At 42.6% G+C, this 18,937-nt stretch overlaps 1 protein-coding gene across 1 annotated transcript; it reads left to right on the forward strand.

The window, feature by feature from the left end:
* Positions 1 to 121: 121 nt before the first annotated feature.
* Positions 122 to 12,925, forward strand: L3HYPDH (trans-L-3-hydroxyproline dehydratase). The gene is made up of 5 exons (XM_044231120.1): positions 122 to 669; positions 5,189 to 5,358; positions 8,411 to 8,533; positions 8,623 to 8,760; positions 11,952 to 12,925. The coding sequence occupies exons 1-5, from the start codon at positions 162 to 164 to the stop codon at positions 12,075 to 12,077; spliced, it is 1,065 nt and encodes a 354-aa protein (XP_044087055.1). The 5' UTR covers positions 122 to 161; the 3' UTR covers positions 12,078 to 12,925.
* Positions 12,926 to 18,937: the final 6,012 nt, after the last annotated feature.

Below are 18,937 nucleotides of genomic sequence, written 5' to 3' on the forward strand. Positions count from 1 at the left end.
CTGGTAACCCGGGCGACCACCCCGAAGCCCCGCCCCCTCGCCCTTCCGGTCTCTGCTCCGACGCCCCGCCCCGGAGGGACGCTCTCCAGCGGAGTAGGCGGTTGGGTCGTGGGCTCCAGGTTCGCACTGAGGGAAAGTCGCCGCGTCCCGGGACTCCAGCGATGGAGAAGGCGCTGGCGGTGCCGCGGCTGCCCCCGCACGACCCGGGGACTCCGGCGCTGTCGGTGGTGGACATGCACACGGGCGGCGAGCCCCTGCGCATCGTGCTGGCGGGGTGTCCGGAAGTGGCTGGCCCCACTCTGCTGGCCAAGCGGCGCTACATGCGCCAGCACCTTGATCATCTGCGACGACGGCTCATGTTCGAGCCCCGGGGTCACCGGGACATGTACGGAGCTGTGCTGGTGCCTAGCGAGTTGCCGGAGGCGCACCTGGGCGTCCTGTTCCTGCACAACGAAGGCTACAGCTCCATGTGCGGCCACGCAGTGCTGGCGCTGGGGCGCTTCGCCCTCGACTTCGGGCTGGTACCCGCACCCCCGGCCGGCGTCCGCGAGGCCCGAGTCAACATCCACTGCCCGTGCGGGCTGGTGGCCGCCTTCGTGGAGTGCGAGGGCGGCCGCAGCCGTGGCCGGGTGCGCTTCCACAGCGTCCCGGCCTTCGCGCTGGCCACAGGTAAAGGACGAGACCCTCCCAGCCCTGGGGCGCAACTAACTACACTGTCTCTCTGGCCTGAAACTCACGCAGTGCAATTAACCCACCCACAAGCCTTTGCAGTTAATAAAAAGATAACTCAATGCAAATGTGTGTCAGCATGTTAGCCTTGCAGATTTGTTCCGTGTATGCCGCAGATTATTTCGTCTGGGTCTTGAGAGGGGCTTGAGGAGTACAGAATTCCGTGTCTCCCTTACTCAGCGCCTCATGCTTCACTGTCAGGCATTCCTGGAGATTGCACAGTTGGGTAAGTCAGATAGGGTCAAGGCAAGAGCAAAGAACAGCCAAAGTGCCAGGGTTCACTGGCTGGTTCAGAAGACACTTACTAGACATTACCCCCTGACAAGTTACTAAACCCTGTCTTGTTTTCCTCACCTGTGAAAGTGCCTTCCCCATTTCTTTAGGAAATAATTAAGTAAGAATGAATGAACTAAGCAGTTTATAAACCAGGAAGATCTAGATGTTGCTGATTTTATTCTTGAAGAACAAAAACAGCTGTTGTCTGAGTCCAAATCCTGATAACCCCTTAAAGCTATGCAACCTTAATCAAATTACTAACTTCTCTGTGCCTGTATTTTTTCACTGAAAAATATTATCTCATTGAGTTTTTGGTGAGGATTTACTGAGAGTATGCAAAGTACTTAAAAATTTTTAAAAATACATTTCGAGAGACAGAAGGACTGTAGTTTAACACCCAGTGCTCAACACAAGTGCCTCAATACCCATCACCCATTTAGTCTAGCCCCCCACCTCCCCTCCAGCAACCCTCAGTTTGTTCTGGATCATTAAGATCCTCTTATGGTTTGCCCCCCTCTTTTTTTTTCCTTCTCCCTAGGTTCATCTGTTTCGTTCTTAAATTCCAAATGAATGAAATCATACGATATTTTCCTCTAATTTCACTTAGCATAATACACCCTAGTGTATTATGCTAAGCCATCTACATTGTTGCAAATAGCAAGATTTCACTCTTTCAATGGCTGAGTAATATTCCACTAAATACAGGTAGGTACATACATATATACATGCCACATCTGCATACATTCATCAGTTAATGGACATTTGGGTTCTTTCCATAATTTGGCTATTGTTGATAATGCTTCCATAAACATCGGGGGCATGCTATTAGATCTTGATCTTTCTTGAGGATTTGGATTCTAGATTAGCCTAATTATGAATGAGGCAGTAATAGCCCAGGCATTTGTCAGTCTTAGAGCAACCTCAGACAGCTGAAACACACAGGTTGATGAAGAATTCCCCTGGGGAAACTGATGGCACTTTGACCTCTAGAAGAGAATGATGTCACATCTGGATAGGGAGGGCACTTAATATAGACAGGAGTTTGGTTAGGACTGCATCTCAAAAATCTCAGCAGTTTAAACAGTTTAGCTACCCAATTACTCCTTAGGCAACCCCAGCAGCAGACTGGAAGCACTCTAGGTTCGAGGGAAATGACAGCTGGCAGCAGGGTCACCAATGACATCATAGTTCAGGGCTGGCTGGGGCGGGGCAGCCAATCTGTAAGCACATAGTTCCTGAGAGCAACACTGTGTGACTGTTCGATAATTGGTAGGCCATAATGGTCACTCTGAGTCATTAAAAAAGATCCTAAATTCTCTACTTTGAATAATGCTAAAAGGGTGGACTGACAAGTGTTCAAGGTTACTGCTCTACCCCCTCTCCATCTTGATGACCTTGCAAAAGGGATTCCACGCTTCAAGGTCATCATCTGCAAAACGAAGATGACAACAGTACCCACCTCAGAGGATTGCCGAGTTGTTTTCCCTTCCACAGTGCTAAAATGAAAACTTCGTTGTGTTACTGTGTTCAAGTGCAAGGACAGTAGGTAGTCAATATTTGTTGAATGGGTAACTAAGTAAATGAAATTGGGAGAAGAATATGGTGATTAACAAGTGTAAATATCCTCTTAAGAACCCTATTCCCCTTGGAAATTAAATTTTTGGCCTTACCATTAACATTAACGTATTGCTCGTTTGTGCCAAGCATTCCCCACACATTATCACATAGAATTCACACAACAGTCCTTTCAGGTGGGAATAATAGTTCCATTTTTTTTTTTTCTGTTTAGCTCTTTCATTTTTTTGTAGTTGAAAAAAACAAATATAACATGAGATCTACCCTGTTAACAAATTTTTAGTATGCAGTATAGCATTGTTAACTATAAGCACAATGCAGAACAGCATGTCTCTATAACTTCCTCCAACTCCATGACTAAATCTCTGTATTTATCAGGCAGTAACACGCTGTTCCCCCTCCCCAACCTTGCGCCTTGCAACTATTATTCTGCTCTAAGAGTTTGAAAAATTTATACACCTAATTCATGGGAGATTTTGCAGTGTTATTTCTATGACTGCCTTAATTCACTTAGCATAATAGCCTCAAGGTTTGTCCATGTTGTAGCACAGGACAGAACAGTCTTCATTTTTATGGCTGGATAATATTCCATTGTATATATCACATTTTTTTAAATCTCTTCATCCCTTTAGCAGTTCCACTTTATACATGAGGACACCAAAGCCACACTTAGCTTTCCAGCTTCCAGCAGCCCCTCTTTTCCATCTACTTCCTCATTCTCCTTTCGTTAAGGCTGATTTTTATGTTACACTAGCATCAAGATAGAGACATGTTTCAATCACAGTTGCTCTTAAGTTCCACAGGCATATTTCACTTTTTTCACTATAAACTTGCTCTGTTTTGACACATCCTGTGTTAGAAGGGATCTGGGGGCTAGCCTGGGACTGAGAGCATACTGACTGGTATCTTTGTATGACTCAGTGTGCAAACTCAGGCATGCAAGCTGTATTGTATTTTTCAGAGTTTCTGAATTTGAGACCCCATCCTACCTTGTTGATTTGCTTAGTCTCGACGGTCTACATGCTGTCCCCTTTCCTGATACATGTGTAGCAAATCTTTCTTAAAAGAGCCAAGGTCTTGGGGCGCCTGGGTGGCTCAGTGGGTTAAAGCCTCTGCCTTCGGCTCAGGTTAAGATCCTAGGTTCTTGGGATTGAGCCCCGCATCCCTCCAGCTCTCTGCTCAGCAGGGAGCCTGCTACCCTTCTCCTCTCTCTGCCTGCCTCTCTGCCTACTTGTGATCTCTGTCAAATAAATAAATAAAATCTTTAAAAAAAAAAAAAAAGAGCCAAGGTCTTGAAGAAGAGAACCTTTTGGTCACCAGCCTACATGGTCAACCAGTGAAGCATCATCTTCCCCTGGCCATGTGGCCCCTGTCCCTGCCTCCCCTCCTCTTTGCTACCTCTGTCACACCCTGTAGCCTCCCCTAGTGCTGGGAGAAGTCAGCATAGGTCCTCTGCACTCCAGACCTGCCACCTCTTTCCTCGGTCCAGAGGAAATTTCTCTACTGACCAAGAGAAATACGGTGACCCTTCAGGACACTGAAGTTTTATGGAAACTTGGACTCTTGGGTTTTATGGAAACCCAAGATCTTTCCCCCCAGATCTTGGGTTTCCATAAAACCTTCTTTCTCCCCCACCATACACTCTCCCAGAGGTAGTGATCACCAAGACAGCTTGACTTGGGGAGGAGGAAGAGGAAAAGGCAAGAAGGGGTAAAACAGTTTGAATATCCCAAAATATTATCCAGCCCCATCCTTTTGGAAATAAAAATTTAGGATTTCAAACAACTGACATTCTGGTGAAACCTTGAGAAAGCTGGGGACTTAGAATACTCTCAAACCCTAACACAAAAAATACGGTAAACATCAGTGATTCTATAATGGCTTTATTCTAAGTATTTGCCTGCTTCATGAGATGAAAATACATAGATGAATTAGTATATATAACTTACATAGAAAAATCTTTTTTTCATTTTGTTTTGACATTATAGCTGAAGAAAGCCAATTTGTGAATAGGATCCAAAATCCTATATTAAATTATTCCTATTGGGGACACCTGGGTGGCTCAGTAGGTTGAGTGTCTGGCTTCAGCTCAGGTCATGATCCCAGATCCCTGAAATCGAGTCCTCCATCAGGCTCCTTGCTCAGCAAGTAGCCTGCTTCTTCTTCTGCCTTCTGACCCCTGTGCTTGTGTTCTTGCTCTCTCTCCCTGACAAATAAGTAAAATCTTTAAACGATTCCTAATAGTAGAATGAGAGGGGACTTTTATTTTCTGCCCTTGTTCACATGTTGATGCCTCAGGATTTCCCTTCTCTCCGCCTTTATAAGGTTTTCTAGCAAAGATCCTCAAAGTAGTTAATAAAATAATTATACATGATTTAAGGAAAACATGGCATTAGATGTTCTCAGACTTAGATGAGTATCATTAAGTTAAAAATAGATCACTCAGCTAAATGTCTATTATTATTGATGCTTACTCATTTTAAAAATGCTTCATTCCTTTCTATGACAAGAAAAAGTAACCCTCCACTAAAATACACGTATTAAAATTGCTCTGAATTGTACTGCCAAAATACTATAACAAACTTATTTTCAAACACATCTTTTTTAGATCTCTTAGTGGATGTTCCTGGTCATGGAAAGATGGCTGTAGATATCGCATATGGTGGGGCATTTTATGCATTTGCTAGCGCTGAAAGGTTGGGACTTGACATTTGTTCTGCAAAGACAAGGGACCTTGTGGAGGCAGCGAGTGCAGTGACGGAAGCAGTCAAAGCTCAGGTCAGTACAAACACTGCTTTCATCACAAGATGCCCGCCGCTGTGGCATGGAGGGAATGTAAATTACACATCTATGCTGTTAAATACCTACATATTTAAATTATTAATAGGACTAAAAATAAGGCATTGGTTAGGATCTTGGGCCCTATAGCAAGACTGTCTAGGAGTCCCAGTGTTGCCACTTTAAAGTTTTTCACAAGCTTGAATGAGTTCCAAAACCTTCCTGTCGTGAGATGGAAATTGCAAAATAGTTGCTTCATAGGGTGTTATAAGAATGAAGTCAGACAATAGGTACAAAGGACTTAGAATAGTGCCTACCTACAATAAATGTTCAATAAGTAACTTGTTAATTTTAATTATATACATACTAGTATAATTTGTGGTTATTTACACATACAGAAAATGTATTTCACTAATTTGAAATGCATATGCTTTGTGGTCATTCTCCAAGACTTGCAGACAATGAATGTCAATTATAGCTCACAAAATAGATTTCAATAAATCTGTTCAGACCTTGTCTTATTTCACAGAGAACATTAATTCCTAATCAGTAAATTTTTCCAATATTGCTAAGAAGTTACCTAAATGACCACTCGAATTAAGTCAAGTTTTGGTTTGGGAAAACTACTCTGATAAAATCAGTTTAGATAATAAATATGTCTAGAATATTCTTTCATTTCTAGCACAAGTCTGCCATTTTACACTTAAAGTTGGGATATGTAAATAAAACTTAATGTACAGTATTTGCATGTTTTAGCATGTAAGAATTTCATCGCTATTCTAAGTAAAAAATAACTTGTGAAAGAGTGCCTATATTAATAATTACTATAGACCTATTTAACATACTTGCAACTTTAACATAATTTTTTTTTAAGATTTTATTTATTTATTTGACAGGCAGAGATCACAAGTAGGCAGAGAGGCAGGCAGAGAGAGAGGACGAAGCAGGCTCCCTGCTGAGCAGAGAGCCCGATGTGGGGCTCGATCCCAGGACCCTGGGATCATGACCTGAGCCAAAGGCAGCGGCTTTAACCCACTGAGCCACCCAGGCACCCCAACTAATTTTTTAATTTAAACAAGATGAAAATAGGGGCACCTGGGTGGTTCAGTGGGTTAAAGCCTCTGCCTTCAGTTCAGATCATGATCCCAGGGTTCTGGGATCGAGTCCTGCATCGGGCTCTCTGCTCAGCAGGGAGCCTGCTTCCTCCTCTCTGTCTGCCTCTCTGCCTACCTGTGATCTCTGTCAAATAAATAAATAAAATCTTGGAAAAAAAATTAAAAATAAAATGTTTAAGAAAAGATGAAAATATATACTTTATTTTTGTTCTAAATTGTCATTTATCTAGAACTGTAACTACAAATAGCTAGAATTAGTTTATCGTAGCAATTTGAGGTTCTGAATTTATATCAATTTTCTGTTCACTAAGCAGACAGCTAATAGTTTGAGTTAAAATTTGGCATGAAATAACTTCACTTTATTTTTAATGAGATTAAGAGAAAAAGGCATAGTTTTCTTAATAAAAGGAGCAATTTTGGACTTGTCATTAAAGCGTGAACTTCTTACCAAGGTGGGAAGGGGTAGACTTTGAGGGAGGAGGCTTTCTGAGAAAAACAGGAGAAAATCTTGTATAAGAGGATCATATATAATATTATCTATTGGTGCTGAATCAGGCAGCAGAACGACTTTGTGAACTGCTGACCATTCACACCACTGAGGCAGAGTTAGGGAAAGGCCATTTTGGTAGGGTCTGAAGTTAGTACACATTCATCTTTATTCATTTATTCTTTTTTAAAAAGTGTTTATTTAAATTCCAGTTTGTTCACAGATGGTATAATGTGAGTTTCAGGTATAGTCCTTCTTTTAGCAAACATTTACCTAGAATTTAGTGAGACACACACGATGCTATGTTAGATGCTAGAGACTCCAGGAGAAAACAAACCTGCCGTCCAGAAGCTCAGTCTGGTGGGGGAAGCAGACATGAAGAGTGAGAGGTAATGGTGCTGTCGTGCGGGTGGGGCATGGGGGCTTGAGGAGGATGGAGAACAAAGATCAGCAGGGAGACCTCTTAAACTTGGCTTTGGATGGACTCTGGATTTTAAGAACCCAAATCTATCTACTTATTCCCGATGACAGGTAAGTAGTAGCAGAATGTACTAATTGTAAGGATGCACGTGGAGTAAGATAATAGTGTGAGAGCTAACAGATGTCACAGAAGCTGAGGGAAAGTTAACCTAGACCTCCTGAGAAGCGCGGGAAGCACTGTGCACTTGGGCCTGACCTTGCTTTACCACTGAAGGGACTTAGCATCCAGTGTGTGCTTCTCTCTGAGTTTACCTGTTGCTTTTTATAACACCAGCTGACTTCATCCTTTACAGATTTTTTTTTCCCCTTCCAACCATTCTCTTATCTACTAGCTTCTACATTCTTATAACTTCCGCTTGCTCAAAATTCTATTCTGAGAGCTGAGTGAAGAGGCTTACCTAACACCCAACTCCGGCCTCTTCGGTTTCTTACAAAGAAGAATCTAAGGGTGTCACTCACCCTCCCAGCCTCTTCCAAGTCCTCATCTCTGCCATGGAATTCACCTTAGCTCTAGATGTTCACCGTCCAGTTCTTCTGCCTTATCCCCTTCAAGCTCATGAGAGGAAGCACAGAACCGTCTTAGCCTGTCCTGTTTCAGCAGCTGTGGCCAGTCTGTGGAGTAACCATCCTGGGGTCAGTGCTTCAAAGAGTGGGAGTGTTTGGAGAGTTTGTGTGTATATAAAATAGGACTGTTCCTTTAGCAGAGGCTATATGCAGGACAAATTCCCTAGACAGGACTCAAGGTATGACAAGAATCCTAACTTCCAGTGAAACTATGTTTATTCATCTAGACAAAGACATCATTTCCTGCCTTGACCCAAAAGTATTTTAAAAATGACAGAGTGAAAAGTTATGCCAAAGAGGACCCCATCTATATCATTTACAAGGATAAATTTGAATCAAAATATATATTTTATAGTAATCTACATGACAATTTATATTACATGATGATTTTCTTTGTCATTTGCAGTTTCAAATCAGTCATCCTGAGAGTGAAGACCTTTCCTTTCTGTACGGAACCATAGTGACAGATGGAAAAGACACTTACAGTGAGGAACCAACGACCAACATCTGCGTGTTTGCCGATGAACAGGTATTAAAACTGTAACGTTTGGCTCAAAAGCCGGACAGCATGGGACTGGAACACTGTGCATGCTCTCACTTTCATTTACTCTGAAACAGGTTGACCGAAGTCCTACTGGCTCAGGAGTGACGGCCCGAGTTGCCTTACAGTACCACAAAGGGCTTCTAGAACTGAACCAGACCAGAGCCTTTAAAAGCAGTACCACCGGCTCAGTATTCACGGGCAAGGCTGTGAGGGTGAGTGACTCCTGTAGCTGCTTCTGTGTGAGTGTGCTACTTTGGACACTGAAGAGGCCTGAGCTGGGTGTTAGGTCCCAGCTCTCAAAAGAGAATTTTAAAGCAGGCCTGTAAAAACTTCTGTTCAGCTATATTGGTTCTCAAAATGTGGCTTGGAAGCCCTGGCGGTCACCAAGTTCCTTTCCATGGGTCCCACAAGGTCAAAACTTAGTATGCATTAACATAAGACATTATTTGCTTTTCACTTTTATTGTCTCACGAGTGTACGGTAGACTCTGCAGAGTCTATGCCACAGGTGATAAGCCAACTGACTGAATGCAGAAGCAGGTACAAGAATCTAGCTGTCTTCTGTAAAACCATACGTTAAGGAGGTTTGCAAAAATGTAAAACACAAGCCATTTTCCTCACTAAAATTTTTTTGTCTTGGCAAATACAGTTATTTTCCCAAAAATATGTTGTTTGCAATAACATGCAATGGGTTTATTATTTTTTAATGAATTAATGAACAAATACCTTTAATTCTCTCAATATAGTTAATATTAATAGATATAACCTACCTGGAGCACCTGGGTGGCTCAGTGGGTTAAAGCCTCTGCCTTTGGCTCAGGTCATGATCCCAGGGTCCTGGAATCAAGTCCCGCATCGGGCTCTCTGCTCAGCAGGGAGCCTGCTTCTCTCTCTCTCTCTCTCTCTCTGCCTGCCTCTCTGCCTATTTGTGATCTCTGTCTGTCAAATAAATAAATAAAATCTTTTAAAAAATAGATATAATCTATGTAAACAAAAACTCTTAGAAAATCTTATTTTATTTTATTTATTTGTCAGAGAGAGAGAGAGAGAGTACACGCACATAAGTAAGAGGAGCTGCAGGCAGAGGGAGAAGCAGTCTCCATGCTAAGAAAGGAGCCTGATGGAGAACTCCATCCCAGGACCCTGGGATCATGACCTGAGCAGAAAGCAGATGCTTAACCAACTGAGCCACCCAAGGGCCCCTAGATGCTCAAATCTTAGGGCATTAAGGAGTCCTGGAACCAAAAAGTTTGAGAACCACTAACTTAGGGTTTGGACTTTTTTTATCCTTTTTGTTTTTATTCTATAGGAGTGTTTCATTTTTTTATAATAGGATGTGAAAATCCCGAAAAGTTGTGAAAAAGAAAACTTTTGTAATAGAATCAAATTTCAAATGTGCTAACAGAAATAAATTCTGTTCACTAATAAACAGTAGTAAATGAAATGTAAACTAAGTAAATTTAGGAAAGAATTTAGTAGATACATTTAGTAAATGAATCTATTCATAAAAAGTCCTTTAACAAAACAAAATATCATAATACAGACTTCTTTATCCTAATTTGGTGTTTTTGAAGTTTGATTTTTCTGAATATTGAATTTTCTTTTAGGTTAGGGATTCTTATTAAATATAGTGATTTTATGCAAAAATTTGGAATTGTCTTCAAGTCTGAGATTGAAGATAAAATAATCTACAACATTGGGTGCTCCACTGTAAAGTTCCAAGCTAAGTACTTAATGCATACCTATTCAAGGCACCTGGGTGGCTCAGTCACTTAAGTGTTCAATTCTTGATTTCAGCTCAGGTCGTGATCTCAGGGTTGTGAGATTGAGCCCCACATTGGACTCTGAGTTGGGCATGGAGCCTGCTTAAGATTCTCTCTCTCACTCTCCCTCTGTGTGTGTCTCTAAAATAAATAAAGTAAAATAAAAAAATATATATATATATATATATATATATTCCATCTTAATTCTCACAAGAAACTTGGCAAGTCAGTACTGTTATTATCCTTTTTAAACAGGTGATAAAATGGAGAATTGGAGAGTTTAGGTAATTTGCCAGAGGTCAGACAGTTAGTGAATATCGGACTCAAACTCTGAACGTGGACCTCTCTGTGTAGACCCTACACTGTTAACACTACTATATTGTTATTGGACAAAGCAAGTTTTCAATGAGGCTTTTATTACAGCAGATTTATAAAAAGATAATGAAATTACTGTATCCTAATCTAATAATTGGTATTTTATCACAAGATTTAGTTATTCTCATGTTTAAAAATTAAGAAATAAGGGGCAGTTGGGTGGGTTGGTTGGTTGAGTGTCCAACTCTTGGTTTGGGCTCAGGTCAGAATCTTGGGGTTCTGAGATCAAGCCCCCCCCCCATGCTCAGCAGGGAGTCTGCTTCTCTCCCTCCCCTTCTGCCCCTTCCCCTGTTGATGCTTGCATGCGTGCGCACTCTCCCTAACAAATCAATACATCTTTAAAAAATTAAGAAATAAAAAGGATACTCTGTAGTTAAGATTTGGAGTTATTTCTTTTGTAGCTAATAATCATACTTGACAGGACATCTTCACTCTCACCATATGCCTTCCCTTTCTGTCCTGACGGTTCCAAGCTCTCCCATGGCAATGGCGCCATCCTGGTCTCTCTCTCTCTGCCCCAGCTTCCTCTCTCTGTCCTTCCACTTATGGGTCCCCAGCATTCCATCCTTAGTTTTCTTCTCATCTCTTTTGCATCTTGATGCCACTGGGCAATTTTACCTGCTTTTGAGACTTCAGCTCCCAATCACACACTGGTGATGACTCCTGAACCGTCCCCCCTCCCATGCCTACTAGGTGCCTCTTTCCTGAGTCTAACACTCGTATTCCCAGCTGTCCACCAAACTCACCTCGAAATGACAGTCTCAGAGACATGTCATCTTGTCAAAAAGCTCTTCCTTCCTTCCTAAATGTGCTCCTCCCATCTCATTCGCTATCTTGATTAATGGGAATCCCTGCTTCACTCCCCAGCCGGGAACTATGCTCACACTAAACTTATTCCTACTCTTCACCTCCCACATGCATCAGTCCCCAGGCCTGCCAATTCTACCTGCAAAGTATCTCTGTTTTGTTCTTCTCCCTCCTCCCTAAAAACTGCCCTAGTGACTCGAGAGCCCATCAGTGAATGAAGGTTACCTCTGAAGAAGTTTCTAGGTTTCTAATTGCTTTCCTCTCTGATTTGTCCTCATTTTGCAGCTAAACTTATCTAAAACACAAATCCGATCATGTCACTCTCCTTAAAAACCTTCCATTACCTACAAGATTACCCTTGGGTTTTCTTTAAAATGGTAAAAACCAAGAATATGGCTCTAGGCCAGACACAATGTAAGTGCAGTCCTTTGATATTATATTCCTTTCCTCTTTTCTCAGGAAGCAAAATGTGGGGATTTTAAAGCTGTTATTGTGGAAGTGTCTGGACAAGCCCATTACACAGGTACAGCAAGTTTTATAGTGGAAGATGACGACCCACTGAAGAACGGATTCCTTCTCAAGTGACTTCAGTACTCCTCAGGGCTTTCTCTGAATTATGTGGAAAATGACACCAAATCGTATGACTTCCATTCTTTCTAAAGTGTTATGCTGTAACTAAATATAATCATTATACCTCATATTTGCACATGTAATTGGTATAAATATCACCTATGTCTAACCTACAAAATGCTGAAAATTCTAAATATTTGTCTAGTTATTAACATACCAGGTAAAATTAATACCTCAGTCCTGTTACTTTTAAAATGTTATTCTATGCTACTTACTGTAATATTTTGTTGTAGATGCTCTTTGAATTATAACTTGATTTGTAGCCCTCACGACGACTCTTACAAGTTCAGTATTTTAGTCTTCCAGGTTTTGAGTAAGATAACGTCCTCTCTTTGAGCAGGATGTAAGGGAGATGGGTTTCTGTGAGGTACTAAACTCTTAGCCTACACAGCCTGGGAAGGACTGGGGTGGCCAGCTTCTGGGGACAGATGCCGTGGCTCCTACCAGGATGTTTTCTGTACTGCAAAGCCCAGCTCCTTCTCCAAGGTAACTGAGGTGCCATTAGCTGATGTGAGGAGACCAATGAAAAATCAGATTTATGCTACATCTTTACGGCCCTTATAAAAGGGATTGTTTCTGCATTATAAACATGGGAAATCGATGAATTACTAGAGTAGGGTGAGTCTCCTACACAACCAAATACATGCCCCATAGATTTAGGCCTGAAAGAAATGTTAACTATTAATTCTTGCTAGTTAATTGTCTGTGAATCTGTTAAGAATAATATTTGATCAGGGCGCCTGGGTGGCTCAGTTGGTTAAGTCTCTGACTTTTGGTTTGGGCTCAGGTTATGATCTCAGGGTCATGAGATCGAGCCCTGAGTCAGGCTCAGTGTGGAGTCCGCTTGAGATTCTTTCTCCTGCTCTGCTCTTCACTGCCCCCCTGCTCTCTCTTGCGCTCTCGTTCCCTAAAAGAAATAAGTGAAATCTTTGAAAATAAATAAACAATGTAAAACTTGATCATTTTTCAGTCACTAAAAATGAGGTATTAAAAAGTTATTCAATATGTGCTGCTCTCAATAGACAGCAGATTCCTGTGAAGTATTTGTTTTTCTGAGCGTATGGAAACTGAAGTAATTAATATTAACTGATTTTGTCATCCAGTTATTAAGTGTGTGATTGAATTACCAGATCAAAATGAAAGATTTTTAGCTTTATAATTTTATAGCTAATGTTCTTGATTTCCCTATTATATAAAAATTAATGTTTTCCATTCATTCTCTATAAAATTCTATGGTAAAGAAATCACTTATCTTAAAAAAGAAATGACACTATCACTAGCTTAATATCACAAGAGATTTTCTACATGTCAGTGAGATTTGTTGTACTTTTCTTTTAAAATGAAAATAGATGGGAGCCTGGATGTCTCAGTTAAGTGTCAGCCTTTGCTTTAGGTCATGATCCCAGGGTCCTGGGATTGAACCCCCGCATGGGGCTCCCTGCTCCGGGTGCAGGGGGGGGTGTGTGTGTGTGTGTCTGATTCTCCTTCTTGCACTCCTCCTGCTTGTGTACTCTCTCTCTAATAAATAAATAAAATATTTTAAAATAAATAAAATGAAAATTGAACTATTATTTGTTCTCCAAATTTCACAAGTCATATTAACTTATCTACATTAAAAAGTAGGCATTGCCTGTATCTTTCTAAATTCTAATCCATACCAGAGCCAAACCCTTGTGGTAATATTCATCCCTTCTATACTTCACCGCTTCTCCTGGAGTCAACACTAGGGAAATTAATCCCTCCACCCCCCCCCACACACACACCCCTCCATGTGTCTAACCAGTCACAAAGCCCTGCTGAGTAGATGTTCTAAATATTGCTCACAACTATCCCTTCCCATCCTTGGTAAGGGTCTTGCTTCATTAATTAAGCTCCTTCAAGCCAACCACCTTTCCCTCACTGATCTCTTAGCTCTAGGTTCTCAAACGTGTTCATCATAAACAAAATGACACAAACATCCTTTGTCTGCCTTCCCTCTCTAGCTTGCTGTGACCCCTGTTTTCTTCCCTCTGGAGTCAAACTTCTACATTCTTGACTCTGCTCATTGGGTACATTTTCTTATCTTCCATTTGTTATTTGACTATTGTCGTTTGGTTTCTACCTCATTATTCGTTGGAAATCATGCTTGACCTACCTGCCAGATCTAACAGTCCCCGAGGGCTTATGTAATCTGTGGGGTTCTACTGCAGACTCCTGGCAGGCAAGTGTGGTCCATGTTAGAGCAAGTACATTTGTGCCCTTGGTGCTGGGTCAGCCACAGAGACACTCACCGGAGCTCTCAAGGTCACGAGGTTGGTACCCAGTCCCCATGAGTACCCATCAGGGCTGCAATTATGTGGGCCCAGGGCCATCTCTTCTTCACCATGAAGCTGCAATGAGTTTTGCTCCAAGTCCTCTAGACCCCATAAGACTTGGGGCACCTTTCTCTTCAATTCCTAAAACCCACAAATTCCATACCATCCCTCTTTAGGATACTGCTTCTCATACATGTGGGTATGAATTACCTGAGCTCTTAAACTACACGTTCTCATTTATTAGGTATGGGGTGGGGGCAGTTCCAGCAAGCTCCTGGGTGACGCCGATGCTATGCCTACGACTGCATTTAGGAGCAAAACTTGATAACTGATCAATTTTAGTTACCCATTTGGGACCAGGCTTTACAATTGAGTCTTCTTTTTGCTCTAAAACATATAAGGAAGTTGTGAGCTCTCCACCGAGAGGTGACCTAATGGTCACAGCAACTTTCCTGAGAAGAGGCTGAGAAAATTACCTTACTTTGAAAACCAAAACAAAATAAAAACCAAAAACACAAGACCGCTGACTCCTCAATTGGCCAAGGTGCCTCATTAAATATGTAGCTCACCTGCCTGGCTTTTCTCCTTTGACCTGCTTCTTAGTTTTTTCTACTCCCTTGCATTCCACCCATGGTTCTTCTCTTTCTGCACTCAACACCCTGTCCCTACTCATCACATCCATGCCCATGCTTTTCTTTCTTGGAGTGAGAGGCTGACAACTTCCAAATCCCTAAATCCTGAGGGTCAGAGCCATACTGCAGGCCCAGTACTTGGTGGGCAAGTCAAACTCTAGCGCCCCTAGAATGTGCCCTTCCTCCTGTATTCTCTAACCTGATGAATGGTGCCCCCTTCCCACGAGCCGTGAACTTGCGATTTATCCTTCTTGTTCATGCCCTTTTGTCCTGTCTGTTGAAGCTTCAGATGAAGATGTCTGTGGATTTGGCTGGTGTCATTCCTTACTCCTTCCTTTATCAACAACACTCACCTTTCCTTGTGGAAAACTCTCTCCATCCTCTGCACGCAGCCTTGCTGGAACTGCCAGACTCTCTCCCTGGACCTGGGATCTTGAGAGAAATGATATAAGGTCTGAAAATGGCTGACAGGGACTTACTCCAATAGTGCTTTAAAGAGATTGCCCTCCATTCGTTTCTGCATCTCTACCTGCTATTTTTGCCCTGATTTCTCTTGTTCTTGGGGCTAGCTGTTAGGTTATTCTTTTGTAATCTGAATTCCCCCTATCCCTCCAATGAATTCCCCCCCCTTTTTTTTTAAAGTGAGACCGTGCCTGTGCATATTGTTTATATCAAGAAACCCTAATTCATATACTACTTCCTGAAAATCTCTTCTCCTTCTTCACTATGTCTTAATTCAAACTCTTCTCATTTCTTATCTGGGCTAACTGGTCTCCTGGTTGCCAGGTTCTCCTTCTACAGTCACTCAAAAATAGGCTTTGTGTATCTAGCAGTCTTCCAAAATGCTAAGTGTTCAGGATCTAATAACATGCCAGGCAGTCAAAGTTCTAGTCTTCACAAAGCCTACAGTCTACAGTGGGAGACAAGTAATGATTCATCACAAAAATATAGTTCTCGACAGTGCTGATGTGCTACGAGCCAAGAAAGGCTACCTCTGGGAGACTAACATTCATGTGGAGACAAGGATGCAAGGGAATGGGGGAAGGTGAAGGAATGGAGCTCTCTGGGTAGAGGGGATAGTGAGTGCAAATGCCCTATGCCCTATGCCCTATGATGGGAGGTTAAAAAAACTCACAAAAGGCCAGTGTGACTAGAGTGGAGCAGAAAGAAGGAACCGTGGCCCCAGATGAGACCAGAAAGGAAGCAGTCAGGTCATGCAGTGCCTTGTAGGAAATACTAAGAATTGGGAACCTTATCCTAAATTAAAAGGAGAAAGTCATTAGAAGGTTTTAAATCAGTGAGTGGCATGATCAAATATATTTTGCTTAGAAAGGCGTGCTGCCTACAGTGTAGAGTAGGGACTGGATGTGGGATACCAGTTCCAAGTGGCAGCAGTAGTTCAAAGAAGAGAGAATGAAAGCTGAAATTTAGGTGGGGGATGAAGTGATGAAAGAAATGAATGGGGGCGCCTGGGTGGCTCAGTGGGTTAAAGCCTCTGCCTTCAGCTCAGCTCATGATCTCAGGGTCCTGGGGAGCCCTGCATCGGGCTCTCTGCTCAGTGGGGAGCCTGCTTCCTCCTCTCTCTCTCTGCCTGCCTCTCTGCCTACTTGTGATCTCTCTCTCTGTCAAATAGATAAATAAAATCTTTTTTTAAAAAAGGAATGAATGGATACAAAGACATTTAACAAGTCAAACCCCTAAATCTTGGTGATAAATTGGACATTGGCTGGTTTGGTGTCGAGGAAAAGGAATTAATCTAGAAAGAAGCCTAAGTTTTCTAGATGGAAGATAATGCCATCTTCTGAGATACAAAAGGTTGAGGACCAAGCATTTTTAGGAAAAGTGGATCACCAGTTCCATTTCAGTCATGTTGAGTTTGAGGTGTTTTTGCACCTTCAGGGGAGATACCAAGTAACAAGCAATAGGGCTTGAGGCTAGAGATGTAGTATGAAGTTAGGGATATATGGTTTTCAAAGCTCTGGGTGTGGGTGAGATGAGGGAGGAAGCTCAGAGCTGCCAAGAACTATAGTAGAGGGCTCTAGTATTTAGCAGCAGATGATGGGGGTGAACAGGCTGGGGACACTGAGGCAAACATGGCAGGCAGAAAACTGGGAGAGCGGGAGGTCACTCTTTTCTTTCTGAGCCATACCTGATGACGGCCTTCCCATGCTTCAACTCCTTCAACGACTGGTGCCTTTACCACATCTGTCCCTAATGTAGTTCAACCTCTGTGAACATGGCCTGTGAGGCCTTCATAAGAGTGTCCCAGTCAAGTTTTATTATTTATCATTTATTTCTCTCTTCACTCCCTAACTTCACTCACCAGTACCCAAGAGTCAAGGACTTAGGCACTGACCTGCAGACTTTGCACAGGAATCCAATGTCCTTCCCTGTCTTCTCTTTTTGGAGAATCCAATGTCACCACTGGTGGGAAGTCTTCATCAGCTACCCTAAGAAGGATCTGTCACCTCTATAGAATTTCATTAAGTTTTTAAACAGCACTTATGATAACTACAAACCTAAAATTGTAAGCTAAATTTATTTGCTAAATAAATTCATCTATTATATATGTTTGTCTTAATTCAGTGGTTCTCAGTGGAGGTCATCCTGCCTTCCTCCAGGGACGTTTTTAGTTGTCACTACTGGCATGTCGTGGGTAGAGGCTAGAGATGCTGCCAAACATCCTAGCACACACTCCTATAATGCATTAATGTACCACCTTCAATATACTGCATATTTCCAGCAAGCTATTTTTCCTGACTGAAATAAGCATTCAAAGCACTACTATCAGTGATTCTAAGATGGGCAAGTGTGCCTGTCATTCTTTAGAGTCCTGTTTCTCAAACTGTGTGTGTCTCAGAAGCACTTGCAGGGCGTCTGGCTGGACCCCACTCCCAGAATTCAGATTTGATAGATTTGGGGCAGGGCCTGAGAATCTGCATTTCTACCAAGATCCCACATAATGCTAATGCTGCTGGTGTAGGGTCCACACTTGGCAAACCATGGTTTTAGAGAAACCTAGGGGTTTATCACATTTTCCCCTATTAGCGGCTGTGCTCAGAAGCTTGAGATGCAGCTTCCCTGGGCAGGTGGGAGCTCCCTGTCCCGGAATCTCCCAGCCAGCTACCTGCAGTGGTACCCTGGCTGGTACCACTTTAGACTTAAAGCACACCCCCTTCCATGGGTTGCCTGCGTGGCTCAGTGGGTTAAGCCTCTGCCTTAGGCTCATGTCATGATCCTGGGATGAGCCCCACATTCAGCCCTCTGCTCAGCAGGGAGCCTGCGTCCCATTCTGCCTCTCTCCCCCTGCCTCTCTGCCTACTTGTGCTCTCGGTCAAATAAATAAATAAAATCTTTAAAACACACACACACACACTACATTCCAGAGAACTGAGGAAGGATGCCAGGAAGGCAAGAAACCAATTGCTCTCTATCCCCCATCCCCATCATGTGTGAGCCTGTTGTGGTCCTGAGGTCTAGGCCCTTGAAAACAGGACGATATGTAGCCTCCAAATCCATATCCTCAGAGCCCCTATATCAGAATTACCTTTGGGGTTTAGATTCATGGGCCCATCCTAAACCTGGGAGTCAGCCAGTGAATGTGCATTTTAAAAAGCTCATACTTTCGTGGTTCTCAAAGTGAGGTCCTCCGAGCAGCAATATCATCACTACCTACGAACCCGTTAGAAATGCAAATTCTGGGAGAGGACCCCAGATCTACCCAAACTGAAACTCCAGTGAGGCCCCGTCACTTGTGTTTTAAGAAGCCCTCTACCTGATTCTGCTGCGTGCTCAAGTATGAGAACACCTGCTTCATATTACTCTGCCCCTAAAAGTTGAACTCTCCGGATTTGGACTGCTTTTCTCTTCAGCGGCGGGATCCCTTTCC

The sequence above is a fragment of the Neovison vison genome, chromosome 13, assembly GCF_020171115.1.
Source record: "Neovison vison isolate M4711 chromosome 13, ASM_NN_V1, whole genome shotgun sequence".
Taxonomy (NCBI): domain Eukaryota; kingdom Metazoa; phylum Chordata; class Mammalia; order Carnivora; family Mustelidae; genus Neogale; species Neogale vison.

Bases quoted from the DNA above. Each gene is read 5' to 3' on its own strand.
- L3HYPDH (XM_044231120.1), top strand. From the start codon at position 162: ATGGAGAAGGCGCTGGCGGTGCCGCGGCTGCCCCCGCACGACCCGGGG. The intron at 670-5,188 runs GTAAAGGACGAG...CATCTTTTTTAG, and splicing joins GGCCTTCGCGCTGGCCACAG to ATCTCTTAGTGGATGTTCCT. The intron at 5,359-8,410 runs GTCAGTACAAAC...TGTCATTTGCAG, and splicing joins CGGAAGCAGTCAAAGCTCAG to TTTCAAATCAGTCATCCTGA.